The 18,682-nt window shown below is 52.6% G+C and overlaps 6 protein-coding genes across 6 annotated transcripts; 3 read left to right on the top strand and 3 right to left on the bottom strand.

Moving 5' to 3' along the window:
• Window positions 1-3,281: 3,281 nt before the first annotated feature.
• Window positions 3,282-4,913, bottom strand: A1O3_03091 (uncharacterized protein; the record flags this gene model as incomplete). Its single annotated transcript, XM_007733230.1, has 2 exons — window positions 3,282-4,157; window positions 4,233-4,913. The coding sequence occupies 2 exons, from the start codon at window positions 4,911-4,913 to the stop codon at window positions 3,282-3,284; spliced, it is 1,557 nt and encodes a 518-aa protein (XP_007731420.1).
• Window positions 4,914-6,210: 1,297 nt separating this feature from the next.
• On the bottom strand, window positions 6,211-6,911 carry A1O3_03090 (DASH complex subunit DAM1; the record flags this gene model as incomplete). The annotated part of the gene is made up of 2 exons (XM_007733229.1): window positions 6,211-6,540; window positions 6,591-6,911. The coding sequence occupies 2 exons, from the start codon at window positions 6,909-6,911 to the stop codon at window positions 6,211-6,213; spliced, it is 651 nt and encodes a 216-aa protein (XP_007731419.1).
• Window positions 6,912-7,533: 622 nt separating this feature from the next.
• A1O3_03089 (26S proteasome regulatory subunit N3) lies at window positions 7,534-9,375 on the bottom strand (the record flags this gene model as incomplete). Its single annotated transcript, XM_007733228.1, has 3 exons — window positions 7,534-7,680; window positions 7,734-9,031; window positions 9,084-9,375. 3 exons carry the CDS (start codon window positions 9,373-9,375, stop codon window positions 7,534-7,536), a joined length of 1,737 nt encoding a protein of 578 aa, XP_007731418.1.
• Window positions 9,376-9,988: 613 nt separating this feature from the next.
• On the top strand, window positions 9,989-10,776 carry A1O3_03088 (uncharacterized protein; the record flags this gene model as incomplete). Its single annotated transcript, XM_007733227.1, has 2 exons — window positions 9,989-10,053; window positions 10,107-10,776. The coding sequence occupies 2 exons, from the start codon at window positions 9,989-9,991 to the stop codon at window positions 10,774-10,776; spliced, it is 735 nt and encodes a 244-aa protein (XP_007731417.1).
• A 2,033-nt stretch (window positions 10,777-12,809) lies between these two features.
• Window positions 12,810-16,739, top strand: A1O3_03087 (uncharacterized protein; the record flags this gene model as incomplete). The annotated part of the gene is made up of 1 exon (XM_007733226.1): window positions 12,810-16,739. The coding sequence occupies one exon, from the start codon at window positions 12,810-12,812 to the stop codon at window positions 16,737-16,739; it is 3,930 nt and encodes a 1,309-aa protein (XP_007731416.1).
• A 522-nt stretch (window positions 16,740-17,261) lies between these two features.
• On the top strand, window positions 17,262-18,171 carry A1O3_03086 (endoplasmic reticulum vesicle protein 25; the record flags this gene model as incomplete). The annotated part of the gene is made up of 4 exons (XM_007733225.1): window positions 17,262-17,462; window positions 17,577-17,703; window positions 17,754-18,054; window positions 18,153-18,171. 4 exons carry the CDS (start codon window positions 17,262-17,264, stop codon window positions 18,169-18,171), a joined length of 648 nt encoding a protein of 215 aa, XP_007731415.1.
• Window positions 18,172-18,682: the final 511 nt, after the last annotated feature.

Raw genomic sequence — 18,682 nt, 5'->3', positions numbered from 1 at the left:
CAGTATGAGTATGAGGGGGCCTCCCGGAACAGTACGATAGAACGTGGGGGTTTCCGTTCAAGGTAGGCAAGAGGGTGTCCGGAGGTGAGGAGCGAGTCGCAATAGAGGTTTGCGCGAGAGCAGCGACAGCTAAAGGACAGGGAGGAAGACAAAGTCTTGCGCACTGCAGCAATGGACGGGCGTGTGAAGGAGGACAAGAATCAATCGAGTGAGAGGGAGCCCAAGCCCTTACCAGAAGAGGCCAGGGCGATATATTATGAACAAAGCAGAGCTTGAGTTGACTCGATCGAGTCATCGGCGCCAGCGACCGCGAGCGCGCCACAGACACGGACCGATTAGGTTAGTTGTGGAGGGCATTTTTCATGGGTAACCGGAGTGCTCGGATGCGCTATGGGTGGTGCATGTGTTGCTCGAGATCTGGTTGTCGCCGTGTCGGGTGAGCAAGGCGCTGGATAGAGGACGAGGCCACGAAGAGGGCGCCGGCTGATTGGACGGATCAGAGTCGGAACAGGGCGCCAAGCCAGGCTCCAGACACTGCAGGTCAGGCGAGAGAATTCTGAGTCCAAACTCCAGTGCAGTTGACCAGGGTCCGGCTCGGGCTCGGGCTCTTCGCACTACAGATTAGCCTAGCCGTTCACGCTCGACGGGTGTTGATGCGCTCAATGTGGATAAGTCGGCAAAGAGGGAATGGAAAAGGACATGGCTGATGACGGTCTGCGCTCTTCTATTGCCTTCGGAATAATGGGGAATGAATGCTGACAGACGCCAAAGAAACGGGGCCGCCACTGGGCGGTTATGTTACACCTACCATCCTCAGGCTCTGCTGACAAAGGGCGGCACCCTCCATCCCACGCCGGCCCAGGCGGTGACTGAGAGGGACGGAGTGTCGGAGTACGTACGGATAGACATCGACTCGCACCACTACCGTCTGACTTGCTACCGCAGACTGGACGCTGACTGGCGCAAAGGAGTCGACCTCAGATGACTCCCGGCAACTCCAGGAATCTCACAGCACATGATGTCATTACAGGGGACGCTCTGGTGGCTCTGCACCTACGTAGGAGTACGACACAGCACCACATGCTGCATTGGGACGAGTATTGTGCATTATCACCTCGGATTTAAGGGTGAGTCGCCTATGGCCAAGAGAGAGTGCGTGTCCCGACAGAGACAGTCAGGTGGTATGGGACCGTCAATTTAAGCGGTGTGCTCTGGACGCAGACGGCGCAGACGGCGCAGACCACTTTAGGCACAACAGTTGCGAGTTGAGGTGCCAGTTGCCAGTAGTCACTCCAGTAACACATGAATTATTAATGATTAATTAGTGGTGGCGGGGTACATGCGTCTGGCAGCTAGCACGTACTAACTGCGCTTCGAAGCTTGTAGACATCCAATGTGGCCTGACCACGAACGGGAACGATCGTCGATATCTCAGCCAGAGGTGCCAGTGGTGCCAGTGGTACCTCTGTAGGTGCCTCTGTACATAATACTCCTGCAGCGTGTGGGGATTGCTGATGCCTACCTACTCTTGGCGCTGTAAGTACCTACATGTAGGTAGGTGAGTCGGAAGCTAGGAGGAGGCTGGGGACGGTCCAGAGTTCAGAGTCCAGAGTCCAGACAGTATCAATGCTCCCTCCATACTGCTAGTAAGTTCAATAACTCGCATCACACAGTATACATACTGTGAGAAACAGACATCAGTGACAAAAATAGGAAGTGCTTTGCCCACCACTTGGTCCTCACCTCCTTGTGCTCTGTACAGAGTAGGCACAATGCGCCCGTCACGTCTGGGTCTGGCGTATACGGGACTTCATACAGAGTGCTCCGTAACCTAGGTAGGTACCTAGCTACCTCCTACCTGACATTTGATGATCGGCCGATCGCCTCCATCCTCTTCAAATCGCTTAAGCTGCTCTCCCGCCCGTCTGCTCCTCCCATTGAACCGTTTGTGCCACTAGGATATTGGTCTGAAGCAGCGGTCGGATACAAATGGCACATCGTCCGATCTCTTCTGTCGTCGCCTGACTCCTCATCCTACTGCGGCCTCAGTCAAGCAGCGAAGTACGAAGTATTCGTACTCCGGTACCTGATCCCCAACCCTCCTTCCGTGCTTCCAGTCCCGGACTGTCTATCCGTACACCGCACACCGTACGCACAGGCCCCGCGGTTTTGTTGCTATCACACTGACCTGATATGTTCTCAGAGACCGATTAGACACGGAAAGAAGTCGGTCACAGATCCATATTCGCATCCACCCAACGCGGTAGAAACCCGCCGAGAATCCTATTCTTACTACTGACCCTACTGTCACCTCCTGTTACCTACTCCATATGAGGTGCCTGAATCTCGATCCTTCCTCCCAGCCACTGTCGATATTCCGAATAAGTCCTATTAGTTGCGGAGCCCTGCAAAAAATTCTCTCAAATGGCTTGGGGAATGACTAACAGTTAGTTCTCGTATCGGCCAAAATTTGGACCGACGCCCTCCCATTGCCGTCTCACCCGACTTCACTCCCCGGCACCTCCAGACAGCGTGAACTTTACGATAGATACCGAGTTGGCATCGGAGATGGCGGGCAGCTCCCTGTTCACTGTTCAGGGACTATCGCGACGGTCTGCCTCGGTTACCAGTCACCAGTCATTATTTCTTCTCCAGCTGCTAACTACTGTGCCTGTGTGCGAGTACTCTGTATCCGTACTCCGAATGCTCGCCTCCACAGAAGAAAAATCTTCGATTGATGAACAGCTCCGGCGCCAACGCGCAGTTTCCCCGCTACTCTGTTCCAGAGACATTGTTAGCTCCATCGCCCCATGCAGTTTGGTCACAAGGCTCTGTCGTTCTGCGCTGGCCATCCTGCTCCCCCACTGTACTGCACGGGCGGCTACTAATCAACAAAAGGACTTGGCAGTCTTCTACATGACGCGAACTAACGGACTGAGCCGTCGCGGCCCCTGCTGGACATGAAACGCGCATCCCGATGCATAAAATGCCATCGTCCTTTTTTATGCAAACAATCAAGAACCGCCTCCAGTCCATGACCGCTGTGTATCCAGGGAGACCTTATGAGCGCAAGCTCGCCCACAGAAGCAGTGAGGGGGGGGAAGTTCAAGGGAGCAAGTCGGCTTTACAGCTTCGCAAACCATTGATTTAGCCAAAAAGAACCCCGAATGAGAAAACACAATTTGCCATGGACTGGCGAATATTTATCACATTCACCTTCACCTTCACCTTCATTTTATCCTGAACTATGCGCTGCTGTGCCCCAACCCCCTCCACATCGCCTATACCTTCTCGAGGCTTCTTAACGAGTAAAACAACAGGTAGGCCTCCTGCCTCAAGACGTCCTCAGTGGTGGTGGCCGAGACGATCTCGTCGTCGAAACGGAACCACTTGTTGTCCTGCCTGCAGAAGGCAAAGTAGTGGCCGTTCTGCGCGTGCTCGCCCTGGTGCACGACCACGCAATCCAGATCGTACATGTAGGCGTCGGGTTTCGTTTCGCCACCATTAGTTGTGGTCGCCATCGGCGACGGCGGCTTGGTCGTATACGGGCCCATGTCCAGCTGCAGCGGGAATTCGAGCTTTCCCTCGTACTTCTCTGGTAGCCAGACACCGCTGCCCGCCTGTTTCATGCCGAACCGCTTGACATGCACGCACATGATGGCCGGCAGCTTACGTAGGCGGGTTTGCTTGCTGGCGGACCGTCGCGCGTCGCACGTGGTGCAGTTGTATTGTTCCGGACTCAGCGGTTCAGGAGCCGTGTAGCTGCGCAGACATTCGTGTAGGTTAGGGATGGCGATCTTGAGAGGAGGTTTGTCGGCCTTGTTGGTGGCAGCAGAAGCGGCGGCAGCGGCGGCGTCCTTGGCGGCCTTCTTCTTCCTCTTAACCTGCTTCTTGAAGTCGAGGCTGATGCTAGAGAACTCGTCCTCTCGAGACGAAACGGTATGGCAGGTGTCGCATATGATCTGGCTGTTGTAGCGGCCGTAGAAGACCTTGTGGAAGAAGCACACGCATTGCTTGTCAATGGGCGGAATACCATTGGCCTCGTTGACGCTGTTCGTCTGGTCCGGAGTCGAGTACTGCGCCACAGCCTCGTGCAGCCGGTCGATGATGTACATGAACCATTCTTGGGCATCTTGCTGGCCCTTACCGGACATTTGCTGCGCCAGCCACCATGGTCAGCACGACGAGCAAAATAGGAAACGAAATTGTCAGAAGGGAAAGGGAACACTCACGGGAATGTTCTTCCAAGACGCGAAAAGAAGATTCACGGCGTGCGCGGGAAGGGGTTGGTCAACCATGGTGACGTCCGAGAAGAGGTCAGTCATTCCGCACGCCACGCAGACTTGCAGCTCTTTCTTCTGGTCCTGGTCCTCGGAGGCCTGTTCCTCTTCGTCGGAGGCGTCGTCCTTCTTTTCCGGTTCCTTGGAGATTGGACACGTGTGAATCGGATGGCCCATGCCGAGGAAGTAGCTGGCCAGCAGCGGATTGTGCACCATCATCTGTAGGACGGCGTTCATGTAGCAAGTCTCGCCGAGGTTGAATAAGCCTCGCACACCGCTGCGGCCACATGGCCGTTGCGCAGTGTTGGCGGTCAAGTAGGAGTCGTCTTCGTCACTGGTCTCTGTGAGTTTGCGTTTCTTGCCGTTGCCCAGCAAGGCCGGGTCGTAGACCAGGTCATGGCAGCCTGCACAGTAGACGGATTTCTGGCCGACGGCAAACCCGTGCTGCGTTTCGGAGAAGTGCTTGTCTAGACTGGGGAAGCTTCCTGGCATCGAGCATTGCAAGCATGTATACTGGGCAAAGTTTGGATCGATGCCATTGGTGGGGGAACTCCGAAACTGGCGGATCTGCTCGACTGTCTCGCTGTTTAGATGCTCACAGCCAGCTGTCGGCATATGAAGAGCGAGAGCCATGGTAAAGGGATAGTTGACGGTTATGCCGAAGGGAAGCGTGTACCTGTGTACCTGTGTGCTGTGGTGGCGCTGTGATGAGGAGGAAGTCGGGTGAGGAAGCGAGGGGATGTTTATTATGGAGGTTTTTCGATTGTCGATTGTTCAATAGCCTCAAATGGCTATTGTCACAGCTGCAGATTCATGGACAATAAACTGGCATCGAGCATGTGTTGGAATCGCCGGCTCATGGCAGAAAGGAAACGCGCCGAGACGTCGAAAAGTTCAAGATAAATGAGGCTAGCCACCCAATCGGGTCAACGGGCCATCGCCAGTACTAAGAATCCGTACAGCTTGGTAGCCTTAGCCGACGATACACCGCCAGCCTTGCATGCACTAATAATACAGAGTACGGAGCACGGAGTAATCTTCATGATCTCCGGAGAACGCCTGTAGTTGCCTGTAGATATTATTCACTGGGAAGTTCTACGATGGTGGTCGGCGACGTTACGTATTATACTCAGTATAGTTAGGTATACAATAGCCAGATGGATGCGGTTCAGCGCAGTCACGATGAGACTAAAATTTCCGCCCGCTTGCGAGACCCCAGTACGGAGTATGCTGATAGCGACTGGATGGATGCCCTTTCGGAAGAGGCATTAGAATGAGCATATAAAACACCTTGTTTGCCTTGGTTTCGTTATACTGATGCCATGCAAGAACAAGACCACCTAACCCATTCAGCTCTATGCTCGCCGACCCATCGACCAACCAGAGATTGCTCATCATCTCGATTGCTACACTGCAGATCTAGGGCATTTTCCACTCCGTAAGAGGGCAGCCTCTGGTGTATTCATAGGGCAATGTTCCAGTTGTGCCAAGTCATCCTCAACATCTGCGTTCCTTCTCTCACTCCATGGAGTCAGCTCAGAGAACGTGCCTGTGGTAGTAAGGTCTTGGAAGCGAATTGCGAAAGAGAGCGTTAGAGGAACCCCTAAGAGCGTATAGCAACACGCCAGGTATTGGAGGCTGGAGAATCCGTGCAATTACGCTCATTGCTTTTCCAACTCTCAGCACTTCCGTATCCACGTAGAGTTGTGCCTGATGCCGGGCAACTCGGACAGAAATCGAGGCATACGGTTGTCTCAGAGGTCAAAAAAGCCGGGGCAGGGTGTGAGTTGACCTTGTCGAGAGTGCTTGAAATCGAGAAGCCGACGGCAAGCCGGCCGTGAGAGCGACGGCGCGGGCAGTCACACAGCTTGACTACTGTGTTTTCCTTGCAGCATCTGGGTGTGACAGGCAAGAGTTCATAACATCGCCTCTATCGGGCCCCTCTTCCTCTCCCGCGTGGGAGACTACTGGCTCTTGCTCCACGACCAGTCGCTCTGCTCGCTCTTCCCGCAATTCCTCCTCGACCTGCCACATTGCTTTGTTTGAACGTTGACGTGGTACTTGGGGTGATGGACGGTGCCGTTGTCTTCCGACGTGGTGTAGCCTTCAGGCTTGTAAAGCTGGCATCCGTGTTCAAGAAAGTTGCTTCAGCTTCTCCCAGTCTACTGTCGGTGCTATTGGTCTGCAACAGGGTTTGCTCGTCGGTCTCCCCTTGACCATGGCGGTTTGGGAAGCGTTTAAATGATTCCGAGATTGGAGCCTAAGAGAAATAATCAGACCTGGCAGAGAAATGTTGAGGAAGCAGCTTACTTCAGGAAAATCCACGACAAAGGCATTCATGTTCAATCCATACAAGAAACTGGCGAAGCTTTCTGCAAATCTGCCGAGGCTTTCATGCATGAGTTGGAGATGCATGAGATTGGCCTCCAGATCAGCCATTGAGTCGCTTAACTCTGCGAACTGAGGCTCGAAGTTGTCGAGAGGGGATGGTCCGACAAAAGCACTGGTCTGCGAGGTTCGGAATGAGGAGCGAGAGGATGGACGGAGGGGGGTTGTTGGTCGAGAAGCAGGGGAACGAGATCTGTTCCTGGTAGGCAGACGTGTCTGGGACGATGTACGAGGCTGCGACATCTTTGAAAACACTGATAGACTGATAGACTGATACTCTCAGGGCTGGTAGGTAGTCCGCTGCTCGAGATCTATAGTGTGCGCAGGAGCACCATGCAAAACAACGCGTTTCAAGTGGTGCAAGCATGCGCCAGAGTGACGTCGGGGCTTCGGACAAACACATTCCGAGACATCGCCGCGTTGGGATGGACGTTGCCATCACTGTGAGATGCTACATACTACCCAAGCAATAAACAAGACGGTTGAAGTCGCCTCGGAATGACTACTAGGTAAAGACAACTAGTAATCCCTGGAAGCAAGGCAGTGTGTACGGAGTAGGACTCGCCGAATCTGGAAGAGCCTACAATGACCTGATCGGAAGATTACATCTGTTGCTCGTCTATATGGGTCAGTGATCGTAGCCGCCACCACTTTCTGGACATCAGTGACTCCAGTTGAACCTGGCCTTAAGCGACCTGCCACTCGAATGCACCCAACCAACCCGGAGACAATGCAATCCATCTTCGGTGGGAAAGCATATTCCTAGGCCTGCCATTTTCGCCACACAAAATAAGCTGGACGCAGCCAGATACTGTGCTGGCTAGGTCCATCCACCTTTATGATACACAACACGGTCTAACCTCGATCACAACCCCTCAAAGTCGCCGCCTGGCGCGTCATCGTCGTCCATTTCTCCGTCCACGATCTCTTTGGCGAGCTCGCGCTCGCGTTCGCGGGCTTCCTGGGCATTCTTGAGCTCCAATCTATGCTGGTTCATCGGGAAACGCATAGCCTGTAAATAAGAGTTAGAGCGTGATTCGGGGACGGACAAGTTAAAATGCATACCTTGACGCTTTCATCGTGCAACCCTAAACAAGCCTGGATGCGTTCGTGGAAGACGTCGCCCGGTTCTCTGGTAGCGTAGATGTCGCCCACCTCCTTACTCTTCATGTATCCATGTTCATGGTCCAGGCTCGCCTCAATGACTCCGTCGCGGATCGCCTTTGCAACCATGTACTCGGCGGATTCCTCGCTGTCCAATCCCAAGCGGAGGCACATGTCACGCAGCGAGATTCTGGCGTATGAGAGAGACATCATACGAATTCCCGTTCTGATCACGTTCTGCCTCAATCTCAGAATAAGAGTGTATGTATCGTCTTTTCGGAAGGTCGAATTGTACCGCTGGACTAGATTCTGGAAGCCAGTGATATCGCCAGAGCTAACAGCTTGAACGAGTTGAAGGTATGGTTGTAAAGACTTCTCTAGACTTGGCTGCCGGAAGATTGCGCGATCTGGGATATCTCCCATCAAGAGCTCCACCACAACAAGCAGTTTGGTCGAGGCCTGGTAAAAACCGCTTGCTTTGTAGGCGGACGGGGATTTCCGCGTGGCTCCCGTGAGATGTTCATGGGCTTCTGTATAAGAGAGTTGAATTGCTCGAATGCGCCCGAGATAATACAGATATCGAGCAATTTGATTGTTTGCCGCTGCGGGAGGAAACTTAGTTCGCGAGATCAACAGGTCGGCCTGGGTGATGTGCGAGGTAGACAGATAGTTTCGCAAGAGAAGAGTAGTCACTGCGGCCTGAATGTCTTGATCTTTTCGCAGGGTGGCTGTTCTCAATGCATCAAGAAGGTTCTTTCGAATGGAGATAACCGCGGCTGCAGGAGACGGTGGCAGTGGAGCTAGCTCTTCGAAAAAGAGTGCATAGTAGAAGTATACTCGGGCAGCCAATGGGTCCAGCGTTCGACGGTTCAATGTGCGCAGGTGCTCCACAAGAGCACTTGAGAACTCAGCACCAGCATTGACGGACTTCTTATCGTAAAGGTAGACCTGGACTAGAATCGATAGGTAGACATCAATTTCTGGCAGAATTTCTTTCTGCGAGGTCTTTTGAGCCGCGTCCTTTCTGCCGTGCCATTCTTTAACCTTCTGGGCAGGGAATGATGGGTCATCCTTGACGGCGGTAAGGAGAGATATCGCAGTTGCCGTGGGGATTGGGTAAGTGTCGGTGACAACAGCTGCCAAAACATAACCAGACAACTGTTTCCTAGTAGAAGGTATAGAGCGAAGCACTCTCAAGCTGAATCGCGGATCAAACTGAACAACACCCCGTTCCAATAACGGAAGATTGGCTTTGATCTCTGTCCGAAGGTTAATGAATGCAATATCACTCGCAAGACACTCGCAACTCACCTGAGATAACCTTCTCTTGAGGATCGACTTGAGCTTCAGATGCATTTTCGGCGTCACCGTTCAAAGCGCCGTTTTTGAGGTCCGCCTCGGTGGATTTCTCAGGAGCACTAGGAGCATGTGAGCCCTTCGAAGGCGGCACAACCACAGTCATCTCGTCGTCGCCATCCTTATCCTTAAGCTTGGAAGACTTCTTCCCGGTTTGTGATTCTTCCTTCATCTCAATATCTTCCGAGCCGTCGATACCGTTCTCCGCCGGATCCGTGCCGTTTGGGCGGTGTTTGTCGCCGCTCATGTCTTCGGTCGAACTTGCGAGGTGCTGTAAGCGTTGGTCTCAACTGAACAAGGTAGATCGGGGCGAGGAGCACGAGTTCGATGTAGGATCGTAAGTAGACAAGTCGTCCTTAATTCCTTCGCTTTCTGTGTGAGAGGCCGAGTAGGCCTTGTTGCGATGCTGATTCCGCCTCTCAATCGACACAATCTGCCAATCTGAGCTTCCCGTATCCAACCCCACTCCGAGTCCGTCGAATCAGGCGTAGTTTGGCAGCAGACGATAGCAATTTGTAGCGGTGAAGGCGACAGATGTAATATTGAATTAGAGATGGAAGGGAGTGATGAGGTCAGGTGGTTGAGGTTGGAGAAGCGGATTTGGCTTCGGTCGGCCATAGAGCAAAAGCGCAGGCCAGGCACGAGAAACGCGTTTCCCTCCGCACTAAGCGAAGTCACATCAACAAACGTCCTACGACAACCACTGCGCTTGCGATGTTGCTTCTCGTGCTGCAGTCTCCATGATCTTGAGTCTACGATCAACATGCAGTGAACAACAGTGTTGATAAGAGATTTACGTCTGCGGCCAACCAGCGAGAGGACGCCCGACGTCCGGCACGTGCTTGGATTTGTCTACCAATATGGCTCTTCTGGCTAGCCATTTGGAACAGATATCTCTCTCCGCCAGATCTATAGCAGAATTGGAGTACGTGCCGAACAGCCATGGTCTTGCCTATAGAGATTTCTTACCGGTTGCAGATTTCCCCCGCCCAAGATCTTTACCAATGCGCTGCTCAAAGACCACGAAATCACGACCTTGATTCGCGACACTGAACCCCACGAGCGTGCCTTATTCTCTTTAGACCCAAGTGCTTTAAGCAGAACACGGCAACAGAATGATCTTCGATCGACGAGCGCAGAGCCCGTTCCTCATGGGCGCAAGAGTCTTTATCCAAGTGTACCTCCTGTGAAACAGTCCGTCATTACGAGGCTATTGGGCACTGAGATGCTTCAAGAGATCCGCAAGTCAAGCAGCAATACTGTACGATCCCGGGAAGGTGTCAATATAGAGGTACTGCTTCAAGGAGCCGAGAGGCTTTGCCAGATATATGCCGTCGCTGGAGCACATGATAAAGCTCGAACGCTTCGCAACCGCCACAGGGAAGTTTCAGCTTCCATATCTGTGCTTGAAGAGAAGGTCTCCGAGCAAGAGTTGCTGTTGGAGCGTCGCAATAAGGGACATGATCCCGATGAAGAGTGGAACTCAAAAGGATTTGAACCGCAATTGGTTATCGACGACGTCATGGGATTTACGGAGCAGGATTTCCAATCCGAAGAAGACGAAATCAGACAACTCGAAGCCAGAAAAAAGGCTCTAGAAGATCTTGTTGCGGGCATCGAGAAAGATCTCGGCGGCCTCCTGAGGTGAGAGAGAGAGGACTTCATTCCACATCCTTGACCAGGACCCTGCGTCCATGGCTGAATCCAATGGACTTGCTTTCAAACCCTCGTTCATTAACAGAAATATCTGTGCCAATGCCCAACCACAAAGGACTGGCCACCGCAAGACCATCCCTTCCTAAGCATTGATCTTTCAGCTGTCGACATATGACTCGACACCGGAGACTGCGGCATGCGAGAATAAGCCTTCGCCTTCGGTTTTGCGCAAGGTCCATAACATTTACAGGGGTTGCATTACTCATGTCCCATCTCGGCCTATTGAGTCCGCTGAAGTCTCAGTTCTCATTAGTGAGAGCAACAGAATGTTCTGGACAACAACCATTAGAACAAAGCTGAAGGCGAGCTCCAAGACTCATGATATTTCCGCTGGCCGGGGCTCGGAAGATAAGACAACGATCTGAAGCAAGTGGGACAGTCAATTCAGTTATCACCCCAAGTGACCGAGCGAGCCATATGTCGATGAGGTTTGCGAGATACATAAATCTGCAAACAACCTCTTTGAGAATCTCTGCTCAGAACGAGTTACCACCCACTACTTGCCTGACTAGGTAGGCATGAATATGCGTCACAAAACAGCGAGGAGTACTCCGTACTAAGTATATCATCCAACTACAATTCATTCCCAGACTTTGTTATCTGACAGTCTCCGGAGTTCCAATTAGATCCAGATCCCAGCCAGTGTTCAATACGTTGATACAAAAGTTCTCATTCCATGACGAGACTCGGATCACCCTAAATGAGCGTTATGTAAATCAACTTCTTATGCCCCTTGTTTTGGTCTCCTGCTCCTCCTACCCTTTCTAAAGAAGCGATTCCTGCCGCAAATATGAAATCCTCCAAATATCGAACAATTCGAAAGCATCCCTTTTTCGGTGGGGCCGCAGGTCGTAAATGTCAAGGTCTCTTTTAGCCTTAAAAAGATGGAATGACGTTCTGGCACAGGTCAGGCTGAACAGTACCTACAGAGTATCTCGACGGCCTTCTGCACTATGACGGGAAAGCACTGTCGAAAATGGAGTCTGTGCGGTAACTCCATTCTCCATACTCCATACTCCATACTCGGTATTCCGTATACACCACGGATTGTGTGCAAGAGAAGTGACGACTCTGACTTCCGTATACCATTGGGTGTATCCGTACAAGCTTTTCGGAGAGAAGAGAGGAACGGTGCGGACCCGGTGCCTCTGTGTTGTTATTCAGGGGCGGCTCTAGGCACGCAGGAGGTTGGTTCCTGAAGCTGCGAAGATGCTTTGGGCTGCACCTAGTGTCTGTTAGGCTACTCCGTAGTGAAATGCGACCGGACGCCCTCACCAGTCCGCAAAGGCCAATGGCGGAAAGATCTGCTCGCATTGCCGTCGAGCTACAATGAGATGATTGTCCACTTGAGCACGAGGATAGAAAGCCACACCCGGAGTTCAGGTGTCCACCAATTGCGGATTCCTCGTAGTCAATGTGCCCACAGCGACGGTGCTAGCAGCCCCCCATGTTCAAATTCATGGTTTGAAACACCAGCCCCGAAGGGCCGGCTACCTTTGCGCTCCTCCCGCCATCTCCAGGGCCATCCTCAGCCTTTTAGCTACGTTTGGATCCCTTTTAACGAGGTCTTTTCTTCTACTGCGTTTCTCTCGCGGTCCCTGAATTGCGGTGAGCTCGGCGGAGCCACTCCATTGAATTTGACTTCGACTTTCTACACGAGCCTAACGTCACTGCGTGCTTTGCCTGCACCGACGAAGAACCCGTAATCTCACCAGCCAGTTTCGATCTGTCCCAGGAGAACAGATCTATACCCAAAGCTACAGTCGTCGAGGCGGCCACAAAACTTCCACTTCTTCTCCGCCATCCGTTCTGTGAAGTCTTCCTCTGGCACCGACCGTCACTACAGCCTCATTCAAGCATCACCCAAGCCCCCCCTCATGGGTACCTGACTGCGCCTCGCCATTTGCGCTGTTTCGTGAAGAGCCGACAGGCAATTCCTCAGCACTCGCAACATTTCCACACAAGATGGCACAACGCAGCTCGAGGCCCGATGCTCAAGAGACGGGCACTGTGAGAAGCCTGCGCAGCATGGGCTCGGGAACAGACGTACTTTCGATATCCACAAGGTCTTCAAGAGCTGCGCTTCCTCATGCAAGGCCACAGCCTGCATACGTTTCGGAATCTGAGGCGGAGCAATTGGTCTACGCGGAGATTGAGCAACCGACCAGGATCTCGGAAAGCGCACTTTCCTTGGTCAATGGCTTTCTCGACCAGATCCTCTATGACATCCTATCAAGATCGCGTTCAGTTGCGTTGAGTGCACTTCGATCTGCGGTACCGATTGTCTTGAAACAAAGATTGGGACACTCTGCAGTGAGCGCAGCCGACGAAGAATTGCAGGACTACCTGGACGAAGATGAAATGGAGGAAATACAATCTGCTGTTGCTGTCCTAGATCCAAAGGCAGAATTTGACGTCGACCTCAGCTGGAAGCTCACAAGACTCCGCTGTATGGTTTATGCGAAGCTAGGAGACATGGAAGAGGAAGATGAAGAAGACTATCTTGACGATGACGACTTGAAGGTACATATCGGTAGGGCGAAGGAATCGGTCAGAATCGGCGCTGCGATTACGCCGCCTGCGGCTATCTTTTTGACCTCTGTCCTCGAGTTTTTGGGCGAGCAGGCTCTCTGCATTGCGGCACAACATGCGAGGAAGCGTCACTTTTCCTACAAACTTCAGAGTGCGGCAGACTCCATGGTCGCGACTCAAGAACATGACCAGGGTGTCATTCCACTAGAGGAAATAGACATGTCAGGTGTTGGTAAAGAGGGGCCCCTGATCCGGCTTTGGCGCTCCTGGAAGGGCAGCATTCGCAGTGGAGCTGGCATGTCTTCTCGCCCAACGACACCCATCATCCTTTCTCCCACGGCTCCAGACTCTCCTGGCCACGACTGGAAGTTCCCTGCTGTCCCGCCGATATCGACCATCCAGGAAGAACGCAGCCCCTCTATCCGTCCAGCAGACAGTCCGCTACCGGCTGAAATTCCTCTTCCAATATCAGACCATGATGTGGAAGAGATTGAAATACCGGGTCTCGCGCCCACCTTCGAAAGCGAAGACGACGAAAGCCCCGGTGATCGCCCCACGCTCGAGAAGCGGCGGCCCTCGTCCATGTTAATCATGCCTGGCAATTTCCCGTATAGTGTGTCACCATCAGCGGATCAAAAACAGGACAACGATAGACCTGTTTGGACACGCCGACGATCGCAATCTGTACCGACGTCGCCCCAACCTGCTTCAGGCGTGCAGTTGAGGCAAATTGAAAAAGAAAGGACGCCCGATTATAGCATGGAGGGTGTAATGAACACGTCCAGCAGTTCAGAAGACCTCGGTGACACCGTCCCCCAATATGCACGCGAGGACAGCAACTGCAGTCCAAGGCCGAACAGAATCAGCACCACCGTGGCGACTATCGCTGGAGCATTAAGCATTGAAGCGTCCAGGGGATATCGGAGAGATCAACCGAGTTACCTCCAACCAGCCACAGATTCGGACAGGGCTGCTTTACAAGCAAGTCCCAGCGATCACACAACGGATGATCCTGATCCCATTGCGGCAGGACAAGGGTCCCACACTGCTTCAACGACAGGAGGCCATGAAGGCGATATTGATCCAGAGGACCTTGCATTGAGTTCCAGTGATGAGAGAGAAGTCGTCGAAGAAGACCGTTCAAACCTCCGCGACTCTGGATTTGGCGTGGCTGGTTCGGAAGACGAGCTTCCGGCACATGATCAGGCAACTACCGCTCCTGAACAAGGTTTAACGACAGCAGACTCCATTCAAGTGGATAATCATAATAATGACTCGACCCAAGAACAAAGTGCGAGTGATGGGACAGAAGTTGACAACTTGGGGACAGCTGCCATTTTTTATCAAGGTACAGCCGGAAGCGGCGGCCACGGCAGTCCTGAGTCTACATCTTACAGGCAGCCGGAGCGGCCGGACGTCTCCGTTCCTACCTCGACCGCAAACAAGGCAGGAGCAACAAACAGCTCTGCGTGGCCTGTCGTGATTCAAGGCCGGACATCGTCTCTTGAGAGCAAGGCTTCTGCGCCATCACCAATTCAGAGAAGTTTACCTAACCAAGTTCCAACCCGACATCAAGCCGCACAGGAAAGAATGGGCCATACTCCGCAAGACGGGGCCCCACAATATGCTACCTCGCCCTTCGCTGCTGGTCGCGACGGACATGACTTAGTCCAGGTCGCACAGGCAGGGATTACAAGTACAGGAAAAGATGGAATGCCGTCAACGGCTGGACGGCAGCATGTTCGGCTTCAAACAGACATTGATGATGGGCCCCGGCGACCTTCTCCACCGGATGAAATGGACAGAGCAAAGAAGAGCCTCGATGTCCTCATTGACAGCGATGAGACACTTCGTATAACACTCACCCCCAAGTCTGCCAGAGCCGCCAATGAGGTACGTCTGCTGCATTCCACGAGGGGGCCATCACTGACCGTTTTGCAGAAGCCTAAAGTTAAAAGTCAGACTCAAGAACTGGCGGACTTCTTCCGAAACACTGCTCCACCCGGAGAGGAGGTCACTCGGCCAAAATCGTCTCGTTCTGCCAAAGGCATCATCGATGATCTTCGATCGAAACCTCAATCGTCCAGCAAGATTCCATTGCCTGGCAGTATCAAATCCAGTCCGGCTCAATCGAACCTTCAGCAACCCGTGAGCTCGCCTCCAAGGCCTAAGAATCCCCTTGGTGAACCACGTGACCCTAGAATGGCCAGATCTTCGACTAGAGATCTTGCTGATTATGCACGCTCGACTGGGCCAGAGAATGAAGCGCAACTTCCCAAGCCGTTAGCCCCCCGACCTGGCACTGGTCAAGAGACGGCAGAGAGTGAGGACCGACTCGCGACAACGTCCGGCAAACCTGTTCATCGTCTCAAGTACCAGGCGCGAGATGCACGAGGTCCTCGAACTGCCGAAAGCTCAGAGCTCATTGATTTCATCAGAGAAGGTCCGCCTCGACCACCAGGAGATCATCGAATTGACCGACACGTGGCGCCCTTCCGGACGACCATGGACTCGGATGATTTGAATGCGCTTGCTCCTCCAGAAATGGATAGTAAAGGGCGAAGCTCTGTTGGCAGTACACATGAAAGCGCAATAACGGTCAAGTCCATGCCATCGTCGATGAATTCGCGTACAGGTCTCCTCGACTCAACCAACCGCATGGCTAGCAAATTTCCTAATGGAATAGGAAACTCTGCACATCCTATTCCTAGGCAGCCTGCCATCCCAGAAGCTGATGGTATGCCCAAGAGGACTCGGCGAAGGGTCCGTGACCCATATGCGATTGATTTCAGTGATGAGGAGGACGAAATGAATGAGCCATCCGCTCCCCAACAGCGGAGGGCGGAGGAGGAGTCTTTGGTTGATTTTCTCAGGAACACCGCTCCCCCACCTGGCATGACGACCCAGCCGATTCTGGCTGCCGTGCCAGATCCAGATCAGCCGAACCCATCGGTTGGGGTAAAAAGATCGACGAGCAGCTCGAAGCTGAGAGACTATTTCCAGGGCTCGATGTCGGGCAGGAATGGCGCTACTATGAAGCCGAGTAATGGTGCTCGTGCCGAGTCGCCCCATCTCACTCAAGTGGGTTCGAAGATGGACAAATACAGGCCGACGCAACCTACCCATGCAGCGCACGTTGAGCGCAATCGACAGAGGATGCGTGCGGAGCCAAGAGATCCAAGTGCTGCGAATGGTGGCGACACTGCTGATCTTGCTGCGTACCTCAAGAATTCAGGGCCGGACCCAGGAAAAGAGATTCCACCGCAGAAATTCAATCTAGGTGGAAAGGACCACGTGGGCTTCATGAGATTCTTTCAGAAACGGAGCAGCGTGAAAAGAGACAGAACGGTGACTTCTAGCTGATGATTTTCTACCTTTGGCAACATTACAATGTCTCAATTTATGATTGAACCAGCGATGGGGAACAAGCACTTTTGGCTGAATGTATCAAATATGTAAATGTAGGTAGTTGGCGATGTCGAAATCTATACGGAGTACTTGATACGTGTAATTTAGGGCTGGACCGATCCAATCGATCGCGGCTGCCCACTGTGAAACAGGGTTCCCTATTGCGCTCTTTCTTTGAGCTTTGATATGGATATGTATCTCCTCACAATGTCTACTACTCTGTATACCCGTCCAGGTGCCCGTAGTAGTCTGCGGCCCTCCGGACAAATAGGGGGCAACCATTTTCACCGCCCACGTGATCTGAAGTCGCAACACGCTGTATTCTGCCGGTCTCCTGAATTCAATTCCGACCCTCACAATGTCGCGCATCGGATCAAACCGTCTTCACCAGAACAAATACAAAGTCCGTGGCCTTGATTCGGCCGTGTTACCTCCTAACGACGCTATTGAGTGGTCTCAAGGCTCCTATTGACCACCATGAAGTCGTTCTTCAACTGGGCCGTCCTTCTCCTCCTCCTCCCTTTATCCTACGCATTGAAATTCGAACTCGTAGCGCAACCGGGTCACAGTGCAAAGAACGAACGATGCATCCGAAACTTTGTGACAAAGGACACCCTCGTTGTGGTTACTGCGATCGTTAGCGGGAGCAGAGGAGATGGACAGATGGTGAATATGCATGTACGTGTCCGCGTCCTCTGCAAGCGGCGAAGCGTGTCTGAACAGGAGAAATGCCTCCGTAATACCCTGGTGGGATCTCACATGTGCTGACGAGGCCGTTGTTACTCGATCTAGATCAAAGACGCTGTCGGAAACGATTATGGTCGCCCTAAAGACGTCGCCGGAGAGAAGAGGATGGCCTTCACGAGTCTCGCAGACACAGCCTTTGATGTGTGCTTTGAGAACACACTGACTGGCCGCGGTATGTTTTCACCCATTTTATGACATACTGAGACTGACCGCCCCCCCAAGCCGGCACGCCCAACCCATTGCGCCTGGTCGAGTTGGACATCGACATTGGAGCAGATGCTCGTGACTGGTCTGCGATCCAAGCTTCGGAGAAGTTGAAGCCCGTGGAGACGGAGCTCCGACGGATAGAAGAGACGGTAAATGAAATCGTTCAAGAGATGGAATACCTGCGGTTACGGGAGCAGAAGTTGCGTGATACCAACGAGAGCACGAATGAGCGGGTCAAATGGTTCGCTCTGGGCACAATGGGGATGCTCGTTGGATTGGGCGCATGGCAGGTTGTCTACCTGAGGGCTTATTTCAGGTATGTGCTTCCTTGTTGTTCTTCTTACCCTCAATACACGATCGTTGCTGCTGCAAGTCTCGAGAAGCCTTGGAATTGTCCTGACTTTTTTGTTCTAGGTCCAAGCATCTCATCTAGGTGCAGGTTTCCCCGAACCAGGATATACGAGCAGTGCTCGTGTCCTGTTTCTTTAACGGTCAAAAGTACATTCTGGAAGATGAAGGGAGCAAAAAGTTTCCTGCGATGATCCTTTGGCGTGATGCATCCATGTGTGAACATTCAAGATACAACCTACCTCTCTTAATAAGAGTGAAGACTACCATTATTATCATGAAGCATAGATGAGTATTTGAACTCCCAGAATCAGAGTACCAACGGGTCATCGGACAGCCATCCATACAGCGAAATTGAAGAGGGACATTGTGATGCTCCTTCCGCATAGACATGCTCCAAAATGGGAAAATATGCTGAGAATATCGTGTTATCAAGAGAGCAAATTTTGAGACCTGCATCAGGTCTTCCATGTGAACTGATAGCTGGCCAATTCGACATGTGAGAATTCACACCGGGCAACTGACTTCACCGCGCAACTGACTTCACTGCGCAACTGACTTCTCGTTCACCACAGCTTCAATTTCCCATCTGAAAA

Source organism: Capronia epimyces (genome assembly GCF_000585565.1).
Source record: "Capronia epimyces CBS 606.96 chromosome Unknown aczIQ-supercont1.2, whole genome shotgun sequence".
NCBI classification, from domain to species: Eukaryota; Fungi; Ascomycota; class Eurotiomycetes; order Chaetothyriales; family Herpotrichiellaceae; genus Capronia; species Capronia epimyces.
This window is presented reverse-complemented; position numbering and strand designations above follow the sequence as displayed.